The 22,687-nt window shown below is 41.1% G+C and overlaps 1 protein-coding gene across 3 annotated transcripts in view; it reads right to left on the bottom strand.

Moving 5' to 3' along the window:
• RNF175 (ring finger protein 175) overlaps nucleotides 1-22,687 on the bottom strand; it is a 48,177-nt gene that overhangs the window by 4,702 nt on the left and 20,788 nt on the right. For all 3 annotated transcript variants that reach the window (XM_045055760.1, XM_045055761.1, XM_019828822.2), the window contains 4 exons: nucleotides 15,297-15,451; nucleotides 10,104-10,211; nucleotides 7,111-7,231; nucleotides 1,573-1,706 (listed from right to left, as the gene is read on the bottom strand). In XM_045055760.1, coding sequence (XP_044911695.1) covers nucleotides 1,573-1,706; nucleotides 7,111-7,231; nucleotides 10,104-10,211; nucleotides 15,297-15,451 — 518 coding nt within the window. The remainder of the gene's footprint in view (nucleotides 1-1,572; nucleotides 1,707-7,110; nucleotides 7,232-10,103; nucleotides 10,212-15,296; nucleotides 15,452-22,687) is intronic.

Genomic DNA, 22,687 nt, shown 5'->3' with positions numbered 1-22,687 from the left:
AAAAGTCTCCACACTGGCAGAGTTGCTGCAGAGCAATACTCAGTTTCCTTCCCCTGCCCCACCTTGTTAATATGACTCATGTTCACCCACTCCTTGCTAATATGATTCATGCTAAAATGGGCCATTAACAGTACTCCCTGCAAAGCAAATTTAAAAGTGACTACATTTTAGATTACATATGCCCACATGCACAACAATCCCTAAGGGGTTTTAAAGGTGGAGAGAGAAAATATTTCCACTTGCAAATGGCATAAAGGGCTCTGTTCCAACACTTGAAAAGTAAATCGTATTTAAAACTAGGGCCAGACTTGGAAGGATAGTTTTTTGGGAAAGGTATCACACTGGAAAACCACCATAGAACTCCATATGGGATATTTTTGTGTTTCTTACCTTAAAATGGTAAGGCTTAAACGTCAGGAGTAAGGTCTCCTATTGCATTTCAGATGCATTTACTCCATTTTTTAACTCTCAGGATTGAATAAATGGAATCTGTCCAGATTAAACAGAACTGAGTCATAGGCACTGCACATCTAGAGTATTACTGAGTTAGGTGGGCTTCAGAGGCAAAAGACAGATGGTTTAACCACCTCATAATGCCAGAGAGTTGAACTGAGTGCAGAGCAATATTATAAAGTTGATATTGTACTATAAAATAAAGATAAATGATACCTTCTTTTCCCCTATATTTAGGAGAGAATTAAAATACTGATTGTCGGCCAACCCAAACACAACTTTGGTATCCAGAGTTACATATTCAGGACTCTTGATCCTAGATCTTTCCATATGTTGAGGTCTTCCTCAACGGTTATTGGAATTCCCAGAGAATGCTGGTTTCCAGGCCCAGGCTTGTCTGCATCCTAACACCTAAAGATCTATCAGCCATTCAGGGCAGACCTCGCAGACAGAGGAGCCACATGGTTCAAAAACTAGATGCTCAAGTTTTGGTCCCTCCTTTTGTAGTCCGAGGTGTCCTGCTGCCTGTGGCATTATCTTCTTTCCAAGACCAGAGCTGATAGCTGGTTGACCCCGCTATCACTGTTGACACAAGTTCCTAGGATTATTTCTAGGCAAAGCATACTTTGTTGTTTTCAGTCCTGTGAGATTCAGAGGCTCCACCTGGACAGTTCTGAGTTCCTCTCTGAACCTGAAACTCCACTTTTTCTCACCCCCACACCTTTCTCTCCCAGGTTCTTCTTGGCTATCTGTTCACGTACGGCTTTGCCAACTTTCCCAGCCAGTGTCTTGGGCAGATGCTACATACAGCCTTTCTCTCTGGGTAGCATGAAGATTCATTTTTACAAAGGAAATCACTGGCCAAAGAGGTTCACCTCAGTTAGCGGTTCATTAGTTAGCAGAGATTATCAGAAAGTCTCAGCAAGAGAGAAGGTGGAGGACAAGGACCTGGGGTTTGGGGATGGGAGCTAAGCAAGGCAGAGGAGATGGGGCTAGGAGGAGGGGAGGAAGGTATGAGACAGTGCTCCCTGACTTGCCATGACCAACACAGATTATTTGAAAATTGCCTCCCATCATCGGCTTGATGAAGCCCATATGGGTTTCCCGTGAAAAGGATACATATGATTGCATGAGAGCTGGTAGGTGTTTTCAATGAGCCCTTCTTCATTGAGCTCCACAATGATCTTCTGCCCACAGACGGCGCAAACGTTGTCTGACAAGCTCCTTGTGGGCATCCCACTGACGCTGTAGAACTGTTTGGGGGAAATGCACAGAGCACTGTTAGAAAGGAGAACGCATACCATTCATTCTCTGAACACAGGAACAGCACTTCCAGGCTTTGGGACATAGAGTTTTCACTGCTTCTTCATTGGTTTAGAACTTGAAACACCTTTCCTCCTAGGAATGCTTCAGTGTAGTTAGGGTCTCCAGGCAAAAACGCACTGAACTCCAAATGGACCCAGAGTACACTGCTAATTATAACCTCCAATTTAACCTCCCCATTGAGGAATCCTTCAAGAGGAAAGGTTTTTATCCAGGGCTGTAGTTCCGAGTCACCCAGGAAGCTTTTTAAGCTTACCTATAGCCTAACCCTTTCTCTTATTCTGGAGACTCTGATTCACAGATCCGGAGTAAGCTCCGGCATCTCTATCATTTTTACTTCCCATGTGATGAGAGGGAGCATATAGACTAATCCCATTGGAAAGCAATGTTTTTAGAATTCTAACCTGGGATACCTGCATCTTTCCAAGATGAAGGTGGATGAAGAGTGGTTCCAATATTGGCAGCACATTAGAATCCCTAAGAAGCTGTTTTTTACAAAATAAATATTTATTTAAATATTGTTTTATACGTACAGGAAAGATATGAAGATAGTACCAGTTCCCATATACCATATGCCCTATTTCCCCCGTTATTACCGTCTTACATTAGTAGGTATCTTTGTCACAATCAATGAACCAACACTGACACTTATTATGAAATAAAGTACATACTTTATCCAGATTAGATTTTTAAAATTTTCTTATGTTTTATTGTATATTTGAGAGAGAGAGAGAGTGAGAGTGAGAGAGCGCACAAGAGGGGGAGGGGCAGAGAGAGATGGAGACACAGAATCCGAAGCAGACTCCAGGCTCTGGGCTGTCAGCACAGAGCCTGACGTGGGGCTCGAACTCATGAGCAGTGAGATCATGACCTGAGCCAAAGTTGGATGCTTAACCCACTGAGCCACCCAGGTGCCCCTATTTGGATTAGATTAAAAAAAAAAAACGAATGTCCCATTCTGTTCCAGAATCCGATTCAGGATACCACTTCGTTGTTATGTTTCCTTGAGCTCCTGTTGGCTGTGGTGGTTTCTCAGACTTCACTTTTTTTCTATGACTTTGACAACTTGGGGGAGTATTTTGTGGAATATCCCTCAATGGGAATTTAGCTGATGTTTTTCTCTTGATTACAGTGAGGTTATGAGTTTTAGGAACGAAGATAACATTCTTATCACACCATAGCAAGGGTACGTGCTATCAGTCTTATCACTGTTGATTTTCACCTTGATCACCTGGTGTGTTGCAGTGTCTGTCAGGTTTCTCTACTATAAAGCTACTCTTTTTTTTTTTTTTTTTTTTTTTTTTTTATTCCTTTCTATTTTGTACTCTTTGGAAGGAAATCACGAAGAACAGCCCATTCATAAGGAGGGGGAAGTTAAGCTCTACCTCAATATCAGTGAGTCTTCTCCAGAGAAAAGGAACTGATAGGGTGTGTATGTGTGTGTATCTAGATGGGTGTTTGATCAAACAATCGAGCACCACAGCCTACCTAAGCTGACCCCCAAAAACGTAACCAATAACGTTCTTAAGGTTGGAGTATCTACATAAATTACGTGGACTTCTGCATGAGAGATTTGTCTATTCTCCTCCATTCATTCATTCATTCATTCATTTATATCAACATAGACTCATGATATTTATTTTAAACATTTATTCATTTTTGAGACAGAGATAGAGCATGAACAGGGGAGGGTCAGAGAGAGAGGGAAACACAGAATCGGAAGCAGGCTCCAGGCTCCAAGCTGTCAGCACACAGAGCCTGACGCGGGGCTTGAACTCACGGACCATGAGATCATGACCTGAGCCGAAGTTGGATGCTTAACCAACTGAGCCCCCCAGGTGCCCCTAAAGCATCAACTTTAAATTTTTTTTCAATGTTTATTTATTTTTGAGACAGAGAGAGACAGAGCATGAGCAGGGGAGGGGCAGAGAGAGGGAGACACAGAATCTGAAACAGGCTCCAGACTCTGAGCTATCAGCACAGAGCCCAACACGGGGCTCGAACTCACGAACCGCGAGATCATGACCTGAGCCGAAGTCGGACGCTCAACCGACTGAGCCACCCAGGCGCCCCTCATGATATTTATTTTATACTTTGGGTTATAACCCAACTCTGCTGCTGCTACTATTGCTGCTACTACTACTACTACCATTACTACTACTACTATTATTACTACTACCACTACTACTATTACTACTACCGTCACTACTACTACTACGACGACTACTACTATTGCTACTACTACTACTACTACCACCACCATTACTACTACTACTGTTACTACTACTGTTACTACAACTACGACTACAACTACGACTACTACTATTATTACTACCATTTGGTTGCACAGATTATTCTAGCGTTTACCATTGGCAGCTTTTTCAGTTGGCTTCTGTGTCTCTGACTTATCCTCATAATTGTGGTGGGGCTTTTTGTTTGCTTGTTTTGAGCACTTCCTTAACTTCTGGCAGTACAAGGTACTCCGGGCTCATTTGTATATTCCCTGCCAAGACCTAGAATCAACCATTTCTCCAAGGAACCTTGGTTCCTTTTATTGTAGAATGGCATTAGAAAAGATATGGGCACTAGGTGTGCTCACTGCTACTGGGGTGTCATTGCTTCTGGGCTTCTTAGCTGATAGAGGAAGGAAATAGAGCTGTATATACTAACCCATGTGTATATCATAGCGATAGATGTTCCTATATGTATCCATCTATATTAAGACACATGTAATCTATATTATGCTACACATGATCTCAGACTGATGTCTTTAACTCTTATCCTTTACTATATGGATCATTCTAGCCTTCTCTCCTTGAGTGTTAATAACCTTCTGAGGGTGAGAAACATAGCTCCTACTATGGATCATCCATTTACTGAGTTATTCAGTTGCGGAATACATGGATAGCAGTATCAGAATTGTGAACCCATAGCCCCGAGGGAAAACACTTTACAAACTAGAGTACAGTACTTATGTTCAGTTCCTTTGCTTTTAATCTTAGATCTCTACTCATTTCAAAGTTACTTAGGTCAGCGCTTTCTTCTCCTCCCTTCAGTGTGGTTATTTCATGCATTTGTAATACAGTTAGATTCTTCTGTCACAGTCTACATTCTGTCCTGGCATTCTCTCACATCCTAAATGATTTTTCGGATTTGTATACATTGTTTCACTCCTTCTGCTACAAAGTACTATTGATTTTGACAAATGCATAGTGTCATGTATTTACGATTACAGTGTCATACAGAATAATTTCACTGCCCTAAAAAATTCCCTGTACTTCATCTATTCATCCCTGCTCACTCCCTAAACCCCTGGCAACCACTGACCTGTTTACCATCTCCATAGTTGTGCCCTTTCCAAAATGTCATATAAATGGAATCATATAACATGTACCCTTTTATGACTGCCTTCTTTCAGTTAGCAACATGTATTTACAGTTCATCCATGTTTTTGCATGGCTTAATAGCTCATTCCTTTTCCTGAGGAGCTTTTAAAACAAAGCAGATGCACTGGCTCCACTCCCAGAGATTCTGACTTAATTAGTCTGGTGTGGGGCTTAGGCAGTGGTGTGAGAATGGAAATTGCTCCTCCTTTGCTTCCTCCTTACCTCTGTCTCACACACACACACACACACACACACACACACACACACACACTCCATCAGTTCAAGTCACTCGTGGCTGTGCCAATGGCTTGAAGCAGTGGGTTTTATATATTTGGTAGATGAAGTTAAGTTGACAGAGGATGACAAGAAGTTGAAGCCTGGTGGGGTGGGATCAGGTGAGAAGTCTCCAGAAAGTTGGCACTTAAAAACTTGTCTTGTGAGGGTGAATCTCTTCTTCCTGGTCCACTGGAGAACAGAGGACACACAACTCTTCTCTCCCTCTCCTGTCCATAAATAAGTACAAGAGGCTTTGGGAAATTTTTAAGAAGTATGACTTCTGGCTTTTGCTGGAGGAACTAGGAGTGGAAATGCTCTCTCCTTTGCTCACCTTAAACATTATAAAAAAGGCAGTTGTCCCATAGATGACACATGGCAGGGGACTTCCAAAAGGTATCTTGTTCCGGCATTTCACCACAGAAGTCGGATTCCAGGCTATAGGAAAAGAGTAAGATAGAGCCTACGGAGATGGAGAAGGGCAGACTGGACAGGGATGAAGTCAAGGTCATGTCTACTTAGTCCTCCCCATAAATGGAGAGAGAGAGAAGAACAGTCTGGAATTGCACTCCTCCCTTGCCATCCACAGTAGCTTTTCCATTTCGTATCTGCTGTGTACCAAGAGGCCAGCAGAGGACAGAGACATAGAATTCCTGAAACCACTAGGTCATCCCAAAGCCCCTGGTTTGTGAGTTTTTATGAGATGCGCATGTGTCAGACATAGATGAGTGCTCCTAATATCTGAATATGAAATCCATCTAACCAGCAAGTATGTCCACTTGGGGTTTCAATCTTAAGAGAGTTTAAGAAAAAGCTATTAGGGATACTTTCTAAGTCCCAGAGACCAATATACAGTCAGAATATATTTAGCACAGTTTTTGTATCTCCGACTTCTTCTAATGCTATCTAATGATAACTGATCATTATGAGGAGTAATGATTGATTCTCAAGTGCTTTATGTGCATGAAATATGACTTTCTGTGTTAGGCACAGAATATAAAATTTAGTATAAAATATAAAATATAAAATTTTTTGTTGTTATTTAATTTTTAGTAATCTTTCAATGTGGGCAATTGGATTATGCTAGAGATGGTTACTTCCAAATAATAATTATTTTTTTAATGTCTATTTATTTATTTATTTATTTAGAGAGAGCATGCGTGCATGAGCAGGAGAGGGGCAGAGAGGGATAATTCCAAGCAAGTTCCATGCTCAGTGCAGAGCTGGATGTGGGGCTTGATCTCATGATCTAGATAGAGATCATGACTTGAGCCCATATCAAGAGTCAGTTGCTTAACCGACCGAGCCACACAGGTGCCCCCCAAATAATTATTTTATTTAAAAAGATGCCTCTGGGGGCACCTGGCTGGTTGTCAGTAGAGCATGCGACTCTTGATCTCAGGGTTGTGAGTTTGAGCCCCCACATTGGGCTAGAGATTACTTGAAAGTAAGTAAGTAAATAAAGCCTTATTTCCCAACAAATTTCTATAAATAGGAAGTATATTTTCTAACCAACTAGTAAAGATAATTTTTGATGCAAGGAGAATTAGGGAGCAGTTGGTCTGGGAGAACCAAAAAAAGACTTCTCTGTCTCCGAAAATGGATGCAAATGTGTAAGATGAGACCATTTCTCCATGCACCATAAGTAGTTTCACAGAATGAAAGCAACACTTACCCCTATAGTAGAAGCCATGTAATCCGAACAGATCTCTGCAAAATCTCTCCCCATTACGCCATAGTAGAGGCCATAGAACAAGGATACAATGCCAAAATCCATGGAATCTCTAGCCTTGATTCTATTGAAAATGACAGGGTAAGGAAATAAGAACGTGGTATATGAGGGGCTCGAGAAGGGTTGCAGCTTAGAAGAAATTTCCTGCCACGGTCTCTAACAGAAAGTTGGGAGTACTTTTTTTAACTGATTTTTTAGACTTTAATTGATTTTTTAAAGCCTCTTAAAGTCTCTAAATTCTCTTCAAATGTTACCACTCCATGGTAAGTGGGCGAAGTAATTCTTGAGAGGGTCTTTTAACTGGTGGTTTTGAAGCTGGGTTGTTCAAAGAAAGGCCTGCGCAGCTTGTAAAACTCCTCATCAACCCCCTGCACCCCAGGCCAATTACATCAGACTCTCGGGGTGGGGCCTGTGCAGCAATATTTTTGGAAGCTCTCCAGACTCCAGGTGATTCCAGTGGGCAGCTAGCATTAAGAACTTCTTTAATGGAGTAGTGTTTCTCAGCCTTAAATATAGATTAGAATCACCCGGGGAGATTTAAGACTCTGCTGCTCTGGAGCTGTGATGTACGTGGCCTGGGGTGGGGTCTGCACAGCAGTGCTTTTTAGAAACTTCTCAGGTTGAGAATTCCTGCTATCAAGCTTAGATTTTACAGAATACTTTCAAATACCTCACTTGCCTAACAAATATTTGAGGTAGATATGATTACCTACCTCATTTGCATTTGAAAAAATGGAGATTTAGAAAAAATGATTTGCTTAACATGACGATTGGTACAAAACAAAACCAGGGATCACACTTCAATTTTGAGGCCCTTTGCTACTATGCCATAGTGACTACGTGTCAATCAGAAAAAAAATATTTTGCAAGTTGCATCATATTTCAAATATAATAGGATTCCCCCGCATCCCATTTTTAAGAGAAACACTTCTTTAAAAAGTAATTAGCCCCTAATTTAATCATTGCACATATGGTTTGTTATATCTCTCAACAGCTTCAAATGTTAGCCCTGGGCCTGGGTAGATCTGACTGAGTCAGAAAGGGAGGGAGGAGTGGAGGGGAGCTGGTCGGTCGGTCCTGGAAACTTTTTCTAGTTGTTTTGTGCTCTGTGAATTTGAGGAGGAAATGGTAAAGGCAGAGAGTTTGTAGACTTAGAGGGTACAGCTCTTTTTGTGATGGGAACTGGGAATTCCAACACAAATGGTGGCTTTATTCTTTCAAGATTTGCCTGTTTATATTTGAGAATTGGGATAGTGGGGAGGAATGAAGATGCTCTTCTCCCCATGTTCAGGGGAGGACTAGTTCCTTCCCAGCCTGAAGGGTTAAGTTCTTGCTATGCCTCGTTGTAGGAGAGGTCATGGTTAAGGAACTTCTATCTTATGGAAAGTAGTCTTGGGACAACTGTAGGCTCAGTGATTTCATAAAATTCCTTATGAATATTTTTACATTCACTAAAATAAAGTTATTATGGACAATATGCTGAAACACAAGAGAAATCAGTGTCTTTCTATACACAGAATAATATATTAATCATAGATCTGTACAGTTACTTTCTATCCCTTTCCTGCTAGAAAATGGTAAGAGCTCCTGCTGTGAAAGTTTCATGAAATGCTTATAAAATCAGATGGCTACATTGCCGTAGGAAGAGTCCTTCCTTTCAGAGCTGACACTCCATCCAATTGCCTGACCTATTTTATGAGTTGCCAATGTTTGCCTTTTGATTTCTGGTAAGGTCCCAGAGGAACTTCAATGTGAGAGATATTCTGGGGAATTTTTATTTGAGCTGCTTTCCACAGCCTTGTGGTATGTCTTAAATTTCCTTTCCAGGCCACAGGTTGATTACACAGCCTTGGCTCTGCCCATGAGAACCTCGTCCACAGCACATCTCAGCAACCATTTTTTCAAGGAGCTCAGTTCTGAGTTATAATTATCCTGATTTCCTTGATTTCTCACAAGACTTTCTTGTTCTGTTATTTCCTTACCTCTCATTCAAGTTCTAAGCACTTAGTTTTGTCCTTTTCTGACTGTCCCCAGCAAAAGGGACTTCATAGGTACCAGAAACAAAATTCTAGAGCAGTGCTGTCCCCGGCAATATAGAAGTACAGATTGAAAATTTCCTAGTAGTCACATTAAAAAAAAACCCATGAAATAATTTCACCAATACATCCCAAACACTGTATTTCAACATGTGGTCGATATAAAAATTATTTTCTCTTTTTATTTTTTTAACAGTATTTTTCAAACTTTGAAATCCAGTTTGTATCTTATAGTTCTAGAACGTTTTATTTCATAGTTTAGATGCTCATAGTGACATGACCTATCGTATACTGCACTGGACAGCATAGTTCCAGAGGTTTTGAAGGAAGAAGATACATACAAGGAAATGACACTTCAGAATTTTATGGAGGGAAATTTGTAGTTCTGTAAGAATTACTCTACTGCAAATGTAGGCCTGCTTTTAACGGTGATGTTCAAAATTTGCCTATCAGGTACAGATTTTTTTTTAAAGTTTTTTGATGTTTTTATTTATTATTTTTGAGACACAGAGAAAGCATGAGCTGGGGAGGGGCAGACAGAGGGAGACAGGAACCGAAGCTGGCTTTGCACTGACAACAGAGACCCTGACGTGGGGCTCAAACCCACGAGCCTCGAGATCATGACCTGAATCAAAGTCAGACGCTTAGCCAACTGAGCCACCCAGGCGCCCCTCAAGTACAGATTTTCTTTAAAGCTTATAATTTTTTGAAAACTTTTTATTCTGTAGGGTTTCCTCTTATACTTTTCTAGTGGCATCTACTTTTCTAATGACAGCTACTATAAACAATGTGTGTATGGAACATTGTAGGGCCAAATGATCCCTAATACAGAGAACTTGACCAGGTGAATATTGCAAGCAAGTGCTTGGAGATATTAATGTCTTAATTGGAGATACTTACTTGAAAAATAAATTGAATCCACACATTGTAAACATGATGGCCAAATAACCCACAACACCAAATGCATAGCTGAGTTTGTAGATTAGAAGAAACCATTTGTAGACCAATCTGTGGATGTAAAATGGGGAGAAATACAGAACATGATATGTTATCTTTTTCAAACATTGTTATAAGTCGGTTTTTAATTTCTGGAATTCTATTTATTATGTGATATAAAGAACATCAGTAGATTATATCAGCTAAACTCAATAATAATCTATAGTTTTAATATAATACCAACAAACTATATAAATAGTATGCACGTGCATATATACATTCATTGCAGTTTGTCTATGTTCCTCATGTTAGAGTGGCGTTCAGAGGTGGTTTCTCCACCTGGAACCCTGCCTCCCCTAACCCTCCTCCCCTGCCCTAGGGTTAGCTTAGAGTGGTTTTGGCAGGAGTAGCTTGGAGTAAGCAAAAGATGAGCAGAGAAGTCAAGGCTGTGGGGCAGGGGGGAACCTCCTCCCCCAGGAGTGTTGCCTGCTACCGCTGCCCCTCCACCCCCCAGCCCAAGGACAGAGGTCCTCATTATCAGGCTCAGCCTCACCCCAACTCCTCTCCACTCACAGAGCCCCTCCCCTAGCCCTGGGATGGAATCACAAGTGTGCCACGGGCTGGTTTTCTCCTGCTATATGGATGGGTTCTTTGTGTATCCCAGCACATACAGTGACCACTCTTAGCACCTTTCCTTCTTCCCACAGGGTCAGAGTAGAGAAATGGGAGATGGGGATTGAGGGCACAGGTGTAGATGATTTAGAAGGGACCTCCTTACCCTGCTTGTTTCCCTTACCCCTGGCAGTAAAAGCCCTTTGAAAACCTACAGAAAGGGCCACTGCTTCATGTCTGGGAGGACGTGGGAAGATGCATTCGTGGTGCCACAGGACAAGGTTCTGGCCGGTGGAACGAGAAGTGATGGGAGGAGAAGGAGCTGCTGGGGGACTGTCCTTGTGCCCAGAGAAAAGAAGGCGGTGGCTGGACTGGTGCTTCCAAGGGAGCTGGAGGGCAAGAGGCAGGCCGGCCTCTCAGCTCTCCCTCCACACTTTTCGGGAGCCAGGTTCCCGCCTTTATTGCACCAAATGCTTATTTTCTGTTTTTACTGATTTAATGTTTCAATGTTATTTTATTTTTATTTATTTAATTTTTTTCAACGTTTATTTATTTTTGGGACAGAGAGAGACAGAGCATGAACGGGGGAGGGGCAGAGAGAGAGGGAGACACAGAATCGGAAACAGGCTCCAGGCTCTGAGCCATCAGCCCAGAGCCCGACGCGGGGCTCGAACTCACGGAGCGCGAGATCGTGACCTGGCTGAAGTCGGACGCTTAACCCTAACCCTAACCCTAACCCTAACTGCGCCACCCAGGTGCCCCTCAATGTTATTTTAAAAGATGCCCTGCTTCATTGAATTCCAGTCAGAAGGGGCCTGCTGAGGGGTGCCTGGGTGGGGCTCGGTCGGTTAAACATCGACTGGACTCTTGATCTCAGCTCAGGTCTTAATCCCAGGGTCTTGAATTCAAGCTGGCTTGAGCTCCGTGCTGGGCATGAAGAAAAAGAAAAGAGAGAAAAAAAAAAAAAAAAAAAAAAAAGGAGGGACCTTCTGAAACATGATGCTGTGAATGGGGTTTGTGGGCTGGCTTGAGAAATGAGTTGTCATTACATCATTTTATGGTGAAAAGCTTCCCCACTTCAGGGCACTTGGTACCAGGGTTTTGTGGGCCACGCCTCCTCCTGCAGGTGTAGTCCCGCCCCATGGGGGAGGGATCGGCAGTGGGGAGTTCGGAGGGTCCAGAAACTCCGTACGGACTGTACGGACTGTACGAGGTGGGTCAGGTCGCTCTGAGCCTAAGTCACCTCTAAAGGAGGGCAGGCGGGGCTTTGGGGATCTCTCTGCCACAGTGACTCGCGAGCCTGCCGGTTCTTCTAGGTTGCCAGTTCCCGGGAAGGCAGTTCGGATCACTGCTCAATGCAGCCAGATGGAGGCGGAAGTTTACGTTGCTCCAAGAGGTGAGCATGGGAGGGGGGCCAGGTCCGAGAGGGCCTCCCCTTCTCCCCCACAGCACCCGCCAGCACCAGAGTCGGGTTCAGGAACTCCACATGTCCTGGACTTCCCGTACCTGCTCTGCCCCTACAGGGTCCCCTCGCAAGGTTGTGCCAGCATCACAGGTGTTTCGACTTTTTAACTGCAGGCCTTCTGTGTGTCATTAAGGCAAAACCTGCTGTTGGGAGCCAGGCGGGCGGCTGGGGTGGGGGGGGGGTGGTGGTTCACACTCTGTCTGGTATTGGTATGATTCTGGGCTCCCCCTTCCCGTTACTGCCTGTGGGACTCTGGCCACCCTACTTAGGACTTCCTCCTATGATTGCCTCATTCATAGGGTCGGGGGATAGCACTAGCTCCTAAGGTAGTTCTGAAGATTATGTGAGATCATGTATTAATGTTCAAAAGATCTGACACATTTAATGCTCAATATGCATATAATTATTACAGGTATGTTAGGTTTTCCAAATCCCCCACCCCCAAATCCTCCTGCTTACGGGGAGTACAAGTTTCTAGAGCACTGGAGTCCAGAGCTCCCTCGTTACTTAGATTACACTGGAAGGCAGAGAAACCAGGTTAGGAATTGTGTTTGTGCTTCAGAGCAGCCTCCAAAAGGAAAGCTTGGCCTGAAATTGATGTGACCAAGCCCAGCTCTTTGTGGAGGTTTTTGAGCCTGAACCCTACTGCCATAGAGAGTTCTCTGTTACTCTGCCCCCTTCTGTTACTTCCCCCTTCTCTGTTACTCTGCCCCACAGCAAGGGCTTGGTATACTCTGCGGGAGGAACAGCTGGTTTTTAAACTGCATTGGTAGAGGTGCCTGGGTGGCTCAGTCCAAAGTTGAGTGTCCACATTCAGCTCAGGTCGTGATATCCCGGTCTGTGAGTTCGAGCCCTGAGGCAGGCTCTGTGCTGACCGCTCAGAGCCTGGAGCCTGTTTCAGATTCTGTGTCTCCCTCTCTCTCTGACCCTCCCCCATTCATGCTCTGTCTCTCTCTGTCTCAAAAAATAAATAAACGTTAAAAAAAAAATAAAAAAAACCAAACTGCATCGGTGTGAGAGACCACTCCTCTTGGGTTTGCTTTTGCACCAAGCCGGTTAGATCTGACCAGCTTTCCTAGCCAGTAATGAAATCCTGTTTCCTAATGGAAAATAGCTAAGAAGTGACTTACCTATGATATGATCAAAGATCCATAAGGATCGTTAGGGCCTACTCCCACTCATCAACAGGAGCTTCTTTATCCAGACTGCTTTTCTAGAAGAAATGGGGTCCTAATTAGCCTCTCCTATTGTTGTCTCTTCAAATGGTGGCTGTAGGTCTTTTTTTAAATGTTAGTGTAACGTGTTGTCTGTCAGGCTATGCTGGGGTCAGGGCTGTACAGGCAGGAGAAGCTGTATGCCCTGCGGGCATGAGGAACAGAGCACAGGGGCCCCGCCATCTGAGACACATGAGCCATGGAGAGTAATGAGGGAGCATTTGGCTATTTCTTGTCATGAAGCTCCTCTGCATTGAATGCGCTCATGTGCACAGAAATGCTGCGTTTAACTGGGGTAATTCATTCTACAGTGGAGAAGTGAACTGTTCTCTCTGAAATACAATATAGATTATATCTGGGAATGAAAGCAAGTGCATTTTGGCTCATCCAAAATTTGGATCACTTTCACAAGTTTTAAATAACTTCCAATATTTTTTAAGAAGGAGAAAAGGTACCATATATCCATGTAGAGATGGGTAAACCAGGCCATACAAAGGCTGTCTAAAGCCCCAAATCAGCCAGTTCAGGAGGTCTACTACCACCACCTCAGAGCTCTTCCCAAATGGGATTAAATTAAAATATTAACCAGAATTCATGTATTTGAATACAAATTTTTAAATTTTATTTATTTATTTATTTACTTACTTACTTACTTATTTATAGTAAACTCTACACCCAATATGGGGCTTGAACTCATGGCCCCGAGATCACTAATTGCATGCTCTTCCAACTGAGCCAGCCAGGCTCCCCTTGAATATCAGTCTTTATCATTACATTGATTTATCTGACTTTTCTCACTGAATATTTTTTCTTCTCCAGAGTAGGAAAAGTTGATATCCGTCTCTCCCACTTTTTTTGAGGATTAAAAACAAACATCTGAATAGCTAAATAATCCTAAAAACATTTCACAGGAGCTCATGATTTGTTCTCCAACCAAGATCAAAATGTGACATTGTCTTATTGCCATGTAATGCCTTACACATTTTCTCTCTATCCCATTTCAGTTTTATCTAGATTTAGATTCAGATCTTATCTGCAGAACAAGGAGAGTGAAAGCAAATTTGTGGGCACATTATGAGATTATAAGCACTTTGGAATGATTTGTGGACAACATAATGGAATTCTAGAAATGTCAAGAGGTTGGCAATGGTAGTTAAGATAAGCATTGGAATATTAAAGCCTCATTTGTTATGAGAGGAGTAAGTTGGCCATTACTTATGATTTACCCGAAATAAAATACATATATAGTTGTTAGAAATACAAACATCTAACTCTTGCTCTATTATAAAATGTGTGTGACACAACTTATGATGGAATCATACAAAATGCTGAGCTAAAAATAAATATGCAAATAGTGTTCTAGAAAGTTAAAAAAATTTTTTTAATGTTTATTTAGTTTCGAGGAAGAGAAAGAGAGACAGAGTGTGAGAGGGGAAGGGGCAGAGAGAGGGGGAGACACAGAATCCGAAGCAGGCTCCAGGCTCTGAACTATCAGCACAGAGCCCCACACGGGGTTTGAACTCACAGACTGACAGATCATGACCTGCGCCGAAGTTGGACGCTTAAGTTGGATGCTTAACGGATGGAGCCACCCAGGCACCCCTTTGTTCTAGAAAGTTTAAACCATAGTTTGACTTCTCTTTCTTCTGTCATTAGTATCTGAAGTAATAGATTTTACAGGTATGTCCAAATCACCATTAAACAATGAGCATACACAGTGGTATAGCTAATCTCCAAATAGTTTTGCTACTGAAGGGCAAAAAAAGTGTGATGCCCCCTCCCCCATCCGGGAAAATGGAATTAAAGTATACTTCTTAATGTTTATAATAAAGAGGGTGTCAGGGAAGGAACGAATGGGATACATACCTTGGTGTTCTCCCTGAGAGGGGTTTTCGGGTAGCTCTGAAGAGGACGTAACTGGTAATAACTGAGAACATTCCCCACATAGACAGAAACCGCCACCAGTAAAGTTTTATCGTGAAATACAGAGGGACAACCCACATCTGCAACAGTGTCACCAGCTGTCAGAAAAAATGAACAGAAAGTCTCTTTGAATGATTGAGGGCCCAGAATGTCATGTCCGCTATTAAATGATTCAGAAGCTACTCTGGGGGAAACCACTGTCACCGTCTCATCTATAACATGCAACTGGGTCACCTTCCAGCTGTAAGCTCTTCTATACATGCTAAGTTTTGGAAGGAATTAGTGTGGTGGTCTGAAAATTCAAATGGGAAATCATCCAAAACATTCATTTTTCTTTTACCTCTTTTCTCCGGGATAGTTCAGATGAAAGCAACTTTGGGCTTCAAAAGCTGTGTGGTTTTGGACAAGTGAGCCTCACTTTTGTTGTAAAATTAGGGATAACAATGCCTGCCCTTCTTGCCTGTGCTGAGGTGGGGATCAAACGAGACCACGGATGGGAAAGTGCTCTGGAAACAGTACTGTAATATATGGAGCCAAGGGGCTGTTGTTCCTATCATGTACACGTGTGCAAATACATGGTGACATCAAAGGGAGGAAGTGGCATCACAGGAGCTTCTGGGACCTCTTCTGCCTGCTTCCCAGTGCACTCTGCAGGGTGAACCTTGGAGTCCCAACTGTGGGGCCCCCTCACCCTTGACTATTGGATTTGCAGCCCACCTTTTGCTTCTTGTCTTTCTTTTGCTTTTGTTTTGCCTTTTCCAGGCAAGCCAAGGTGGGGATCAAACTCTTCCCTATTCATCTGTGTGTAACTCCTTCATGGCCTGTACCACTGACCTGAGTCCAAGTCACCTTCAGAGGGTTCTTTAAGTTGGCTGGCCCTACTCTCATGTGGCAGGAAGCAGGGTAGACTGAGCTGATGGGTTGTGAGTCAACAACTTGATATGGTTACCATAGTGATGCTCCCATTCTTTAGACCAGGCTTAATGCCAGCTATTACCTCTCTTGTGAAAAAACAGCCAGCAATAACCTCTGGTCTTATGTTTTAGCACATGCAGACTAACCCCCTATTACTTGCTCAGCACCAAAGTAAGAGAGGGATGGCAAAGAGGTTTTGTCTCAGGTGTGGACTTGAATTGGCAGTGGCCCCTGGCAATGCTCTGTTGAGGAGGATTCTGAGCCTGGGTCCTGGGGTAGTGGAAAGAGCATCATGATTGCTTACTTATGTCTGCCAGTGGTGTGGAAGCAGTTGTTAGGGCATGTATTTCATGTATTTTTCATCTGAGTGTAACAAAGACTGATGTTATTGATTTGTCTTTTTCTTTCTTTTTCTTTCTTCTTTCTTTCTTTCTTTCTTTCTTTCTTTCTTTCTTTCTTTCTTTCTTTCTTTCTTTCTTCTTTCCTTTTCTTTCTCTTTCTTTCTTTCTTTCTTTCTTTCTTTCTTTCTTTCTTTCTTTCTTTCTTTCTTTCCCTTCCTTCCTTATCTTTCTTTCTTTCTTTTGTTTCTCTTCTTTCTTTCTTCTTTCCTTTTCTTTTTCTTTTTCTTTCTTTCTTTCTTTCTTTCTTTCTTTCTTTCTTTCCTTCCTTTTCTTTCTTTCTTTCTTTCTTTCTTTCTTTCTTTCTTTCTTTCTTTCTTTCTTTCTTTCTTTCTTTCTTTCTTCCTTCCTTCCTTCCTTCCTTCCTTCCTTCCTTCCTTCCTTCCTTCCTTCTTTCTACTTCATCTTTGTGATAAAAGGAGGCAGCTGAGGAACAAAAGCCTATGGATATAATTTTGGGTCCTTTAATAAGGTCTTGGTCATAATAGCCTTAAGGTCATAACCAAAATTATTTGATAAGACTTCAAGATGTGCCTGAAAAAGACAAGGCCATAGCCGTTCCTCTTTCCACATCAAATAAGAAGACATTTCCAAGGTTTTTCATTTTTTTTATTGCTTCATCCCCATAAATGAACTGATATGAAGTCTTCTGACAGTTGCTCTAAATCTTTGGGAGAACACTAGAGTTGTTATAAAACATGCATTTGAACAAAAATACACATGGAGCCAATCTAAGGTGATTATCTGGAGAGTGTGGGAGGAAAAATACCCTATAACCTCCCTTTTTTGTTTTCAAATTCCTGGCAGTACTTTCAGGGAATAGTATATTTTTTTAAGTTTATTTAATTTTGAGAAAGAGAGTGTGTGGGTGCGCAGTGGGGGAGGGGCAGAGAGATAGGGAGAGAGAACCCCAGGCAAGCTCCATGCTGTCAGCACAGAGTCAGGGAAGAGTATTCTTTACTCTTGCCTAAATTAGTCAGATACAAACGTGCCTTGATTCATTGAGCTTCGCAGATCCCATGTTTTTACAAATTGAACGTCTGTGGCAATCCTGTGTCCAGCGCATCTGTCACGCCATTTTTCCAACAGCATTTGCTCACTTTGTGTCTCTGTGTCATATTTTGGTAATCCTGGCAATATTTCAAGCCTTTTCATTATTATTGTATTTGCTACAGTGATCTGTGATCCGTAATTGCAATTCACTGAAAGCTCAGGTGATGGTTAGTATTTTTTTTTAGCAATATTTTCTAATTAAGTACATTGTTTTTTAGACATGAGGTGATTATACACTTAATAGACTACTGTATACTGTGAATGTAACTATGATTTGCACTGGAACACCAAAAAGTTCATTCGACTCTCTTTATTGTGATACTTGCTTTATTGTGGTGGTCTGGAACTGAACCCACGTTATCTCAAGGGTATGCTTTTAATTGCTTTAATTTTCCATCCTACCTTGTGAGTGTGGTTATAGCTAATATGTGAGTTAGCACCTTTATTTATGAAATCAAGATAAATATATATCCAAACAGGGCAAACAGCTTTACCTAAGGAAGTAGAATGCTGTTCCTGAGGACCAGAGACCACATAGTAGGTAGTTAAGACTCCATTTGTGTCTACTTTAGCACTCAGCATTAGCAACTCTGACCCTCTGCTATTGCTAATAAAGGTGTACAGCCCCTTAAAAGAAAATCACACCAGAATTTTGGTCATTTATTTCCCATAGCTGATTTTGGAGATAGCAATCTATGATAAGTGATATGTTTTCTGACTTTTTTAGTTCATTATCTCTGATATTAAAAAAGGAAACAAAAAGGGCACCTGGGTGGCTCAGTCGGTTGAGCGCCTGACTCTTGAAATGGGCTCAGGTCATGATCTCACAGTTCGTGGGATCAAGCCCCACGTCAGGCTCTGTGTTGACATCATTGGGCCTGCTTCAGATCCTCTCTTTCCCTCTCTCTCTCTCTGCCCCTTCCCTGCCTGTGCACACACATGCTTTCTCTCAAAGTAAATAAATAAACATGAAAAAAAAAGGAAACAGACATGAACTTTATCTTGCAAAACCTGATCATCAATCTTTTGCATTTTTCATCTTTCTGTTTGAACAATTTGATTCATCGTTACATTTCCCCATAAAAATACTGAAATTTTTTGTAATAGTAAGAGTCAGTTCATTTTAATTCCGCGAAACTGCCACGCTCCTATTTGTATACTTTAGATCATAAGCTAAAATTGACAAGACTAATCCATTTCCTCAAATCCATGGAGTTATTACAATCTATAATATTTTGGAGCAATGATTGGATTATATTTTTATAATACTAGGTCTCATTGTGGATCTATAAAAGTACAACCCATTTCTAGATGATCCCAAATTTCTCTTACTTGATGCCTGGGTTTAATTAGCAGTGCATAGCAATGTCAAATGTACAGACATCCCACTTCTTAAAAATAGGCCTTAGAGGTCAGAAACAAAGGGAAAGCAAAAGAACATTATAACATATCAGGTATGAAAATATTTGATTTCTGAACTAAGTGTATACCCAATGGCATATTTTCTCAACATGTAAGGGGAAAGGTCAGAAATTTGCATTATGAATTCAATTAATTCTATGAGGAGTCATTTTGAAATGAGGGCCACATTTCATATCAATTTAAAAGGTTATCAATTTCCAGAGCAGTTAAAACTTCTCATTTTTAATAGCAACTGCCACATATGAAATGTAGGAATTTGGTGCCTCATAAATAAACACACGAAATATGTGAAATCGAGGTGTATGCATGCGAGAGGAGGCCTGGCAGCTGGGACACATTAATAATGCCAGAGGGGTCACCATCTGGGCATGTGCATATAAAACACATCTGCATTGCTGGCGAAGGGCAGCCTGTGCATCTGTATCACATCACCAAACGTTCTCCCCACCCACACATCGTGGCAGAAGGAATTTCCTGACGAATCACATGCTGCCCAAAGGTACCATGTTTTGTTCTTGTATCTATGCACATAAGGAACGTGAAAAGAACAGCAAATCAAGTCAAAACAAAGGTATCTTTTTATTTGCCTAATTATACAGAATGATGAATGGATCACACAACATGAGAGAGGGAGAGAGAGAGGGAGCGAGAGAGGGAGAAGGAGGTGGGCGGGAGGGAGGAAGTTATGTGATGCTCATTTCCTTTGCACTGCAAATCCCAAAGTGTTTGCAGCCATTTGTACATGTGTCTGTGTGTGTTTGTATAGGTGGAGGTGGAGCAGGAGCAGGGAGATGCCAGAGGTCAGCAGGAAATTCCCATGTAAATAAAGGACTCCAGGAAGTACTGTTGCTATGATTAGCACACAGGCAGTGAAGGGAAGTATGGATATAAACAAGTAAACGTTGGGAACTTTGGCATGTGGAGGGCTATTAGAAATTCACTTGGTCCTTATTTCTAGTTCCAAATCAATTCAGACTGTTGATTTTGCTCTTTGAATTCTTAAAGGAGATTGTGCCACGCAGTGTTAGGTATGTATGTGACTATGCATGTATTTGTGTGTTGCCTCACTTAAAAAAGATTGGAGCGGGCCTAAGGCTTTACTGGTACAGTAATATGTTCTAGTGTTTCACGGCTATTAATAGGCAGGAAGTTGATTTAAATAGAGCAATGTTTCAATCTGTAGCAAATTATTTGCCTGTGTGTTGAGGCAAGTTAACAGTGTGCCTGAAACCCAAATTCTTTGTATGTAGTCATCAGGCCTTCTCTTGATTTGAAGGGAGGTAAAAGGAATCTTTTTTGGCACCTTCCCCCTATTTCCTTCAGATATGAGAAATAGGGATATATCAAAGAAGGTGGAGAGGCCGGTGTTGAATGAAATTTTATTTTTTTAATTAAATTCTGTTTAAAAATGCTGTTAAAAGCGTTTGGAAATAATTTCGTTTTGAAGCTCTGCCATGTCTACAACATATCAACAGCATCAGTTGAAAAGAGAAAAATTCAAATATCCAGATGCTCTGTCTATATTTTACTAACCATATGACTATTTGGGAACACCCAGGTATTTAGTAGTAGTCCGAACAAAATAAGAATTTTCCACTTTCTGTCTATTTTCTCTCTTCACTTTTTGACATCACCTTGGAGCAGGTGATGTTGTATTTTCAGACTTTGTTTTCTAAATAACATGGCTCCTTTGCTTTAGGTATTTATAATAAGCCGCTCTGATGTCCACAGCTCCTACAGACGACGGAACAGAATCTAAGATTAAATGATCACTTCAGAATATAGACATATTTGTTAAAAGCTGTACTCTGAAAATACCTTGAGCTTTTGGATTAGTTCCCTCACCTCTGAAGCACACGATCCAAATTATGCATGCAATAATGTGAAAATAGGGGCGCCTGGGTGGCTCAGCTGGTTAAGCATCCGACTTCGGCTTCAAGGTTCATGGGGGGTTGAGCCCCACATCGGGTTCTGCACTGACAGTATGGACCCTGCTTGTGATGCTCTCTGTCTCCCTTTCTCTCTGCCCCTCCCCTGTGCTCTCTCTCTCTTTCACCCTCTCAAAAATAAATAAAAACTTAAAAAAATGAAATAAAGTGAAAATAATGCTATTTTATATATAATATATAATACCCTCAGGGTGTAAATAAATAAGTAAACTGGCTCCCACCTTCTGCCATCTATGTACTTAATTGTTCCATCCCAGTAACATACAGAGCAATATCAGAATTGTTAACCTGCACTCCCATAGGACAGTGTTACCAACTAGGTACAGTGCTCATTTACAGTGTCTATTGCCTTAATCTTACAGATTCCTCTGATTTCCAAAGGTACGTAGCATCTGATTCTTCAGATGCTGATTTCATCGGCGAAACCATCTGGGCTTGGAGCTTTCTTTGGTAGAAAGATGTTAATTATTGGCTGAATTAAAAAAATAGATATAGGCCAGAGGCAGGATATATGGGGTGACTTAAATGGGTAAAGCTAGTCAAAGGGTACAAACTTCCAAACTTCTAGTTATAAGATAAAGAAGTCTTGGGGATGTAATATGCATTATGGTGACTATAGTTAACAATAATGTGTTGTATATTTGAAAGTTGCTAAGACGGAAAATCTTGAAAGTTCTCATCACACACGCAAAATTATAACCATGTGTGGTGATGATGGATGTTAACTAAACTCACTGTGGTAATAATTTCACATCATATGCATAAATCAAATCATTATATTGTACACCTAACATTAATGCAGTGTTATATATCAATTATATCTGAATAAAAAATAGAAATAGGCCTATTCAGGTTATTTATTTCTCCTTTTTTGAGTTTTGATATAGTTTGTGTCTTTCAAAGAATTAGTCTATTTCATTATGGTTATCCAGATTTGTGGACATAATATTCCATTATTTTCTTTTTATGTCCATAGGATCAATAATGATGTCCCCTCTTTCTTTTCTGATATAGGAATTTGTGTCCTCTTATTTTTTTGGTTAGCTGGCTAGAGCTTTATAAACTTTACTGATCTTTTTCAAAAAAGTTTCTCAGTTTTTGGTTTCACTGAGTTTCTCTATTGATTTACTGTTTTTTAATTTAATTGCTTTCTGCCCTAATTTTTAAAATTACTTTTCCTATGATTGCTGTAAGTTTAAATTACTCCTTTCCCTAGTTTCCTAAAGTAGGTGCTTAATTTACTGATTTTAGATCTTTCTTCTTTTCTAATATATGCATTCAATGCTACAAATTTCCCTCTAAGCATTGCCTTTCCTGCATCCCACAAATTTTGATATGTTGTATTTTCATTTTCACTTAGTTCAACTAATTTTTTAGTTTCTCTTAAGTACTTCTCTTTGACTCATGTGCTATTTAATCTCTAAATATTTTGGGATTTTGTTCAACTATCTTTCTGTTATGGATTTCTAATTTAATTTTTGTGGTCTGAGAACATACTTTGTATAATTTCAATTTTTAAAAAAAATTTTTGGTGTGTTTTAGGCCCTGAATGTGGTCTATCTTGGTGAATGTTCTGTGTGAGCCTAAGAAGAATGTG

This window comes from Felis catus, chromosome B1, assembly GCF_018350175.1.
Source record: "Felis catus isolate Fca126 chromosome B1, F.catus_Fca126_mat1.0, whole genome shotgun sequence".
In the NCBI taxonomy this organism is placed as follows: Eukaryota; Metazoa; Chordata; class Mammalia; order Carnivora; family Felidae; genus Felis; species Felis catus.
The sequence above is the reverse complement of the archived record's forward strand: the minus strand, read 5'-3'. Positions and strand labels throughout refer to the sequence as shown.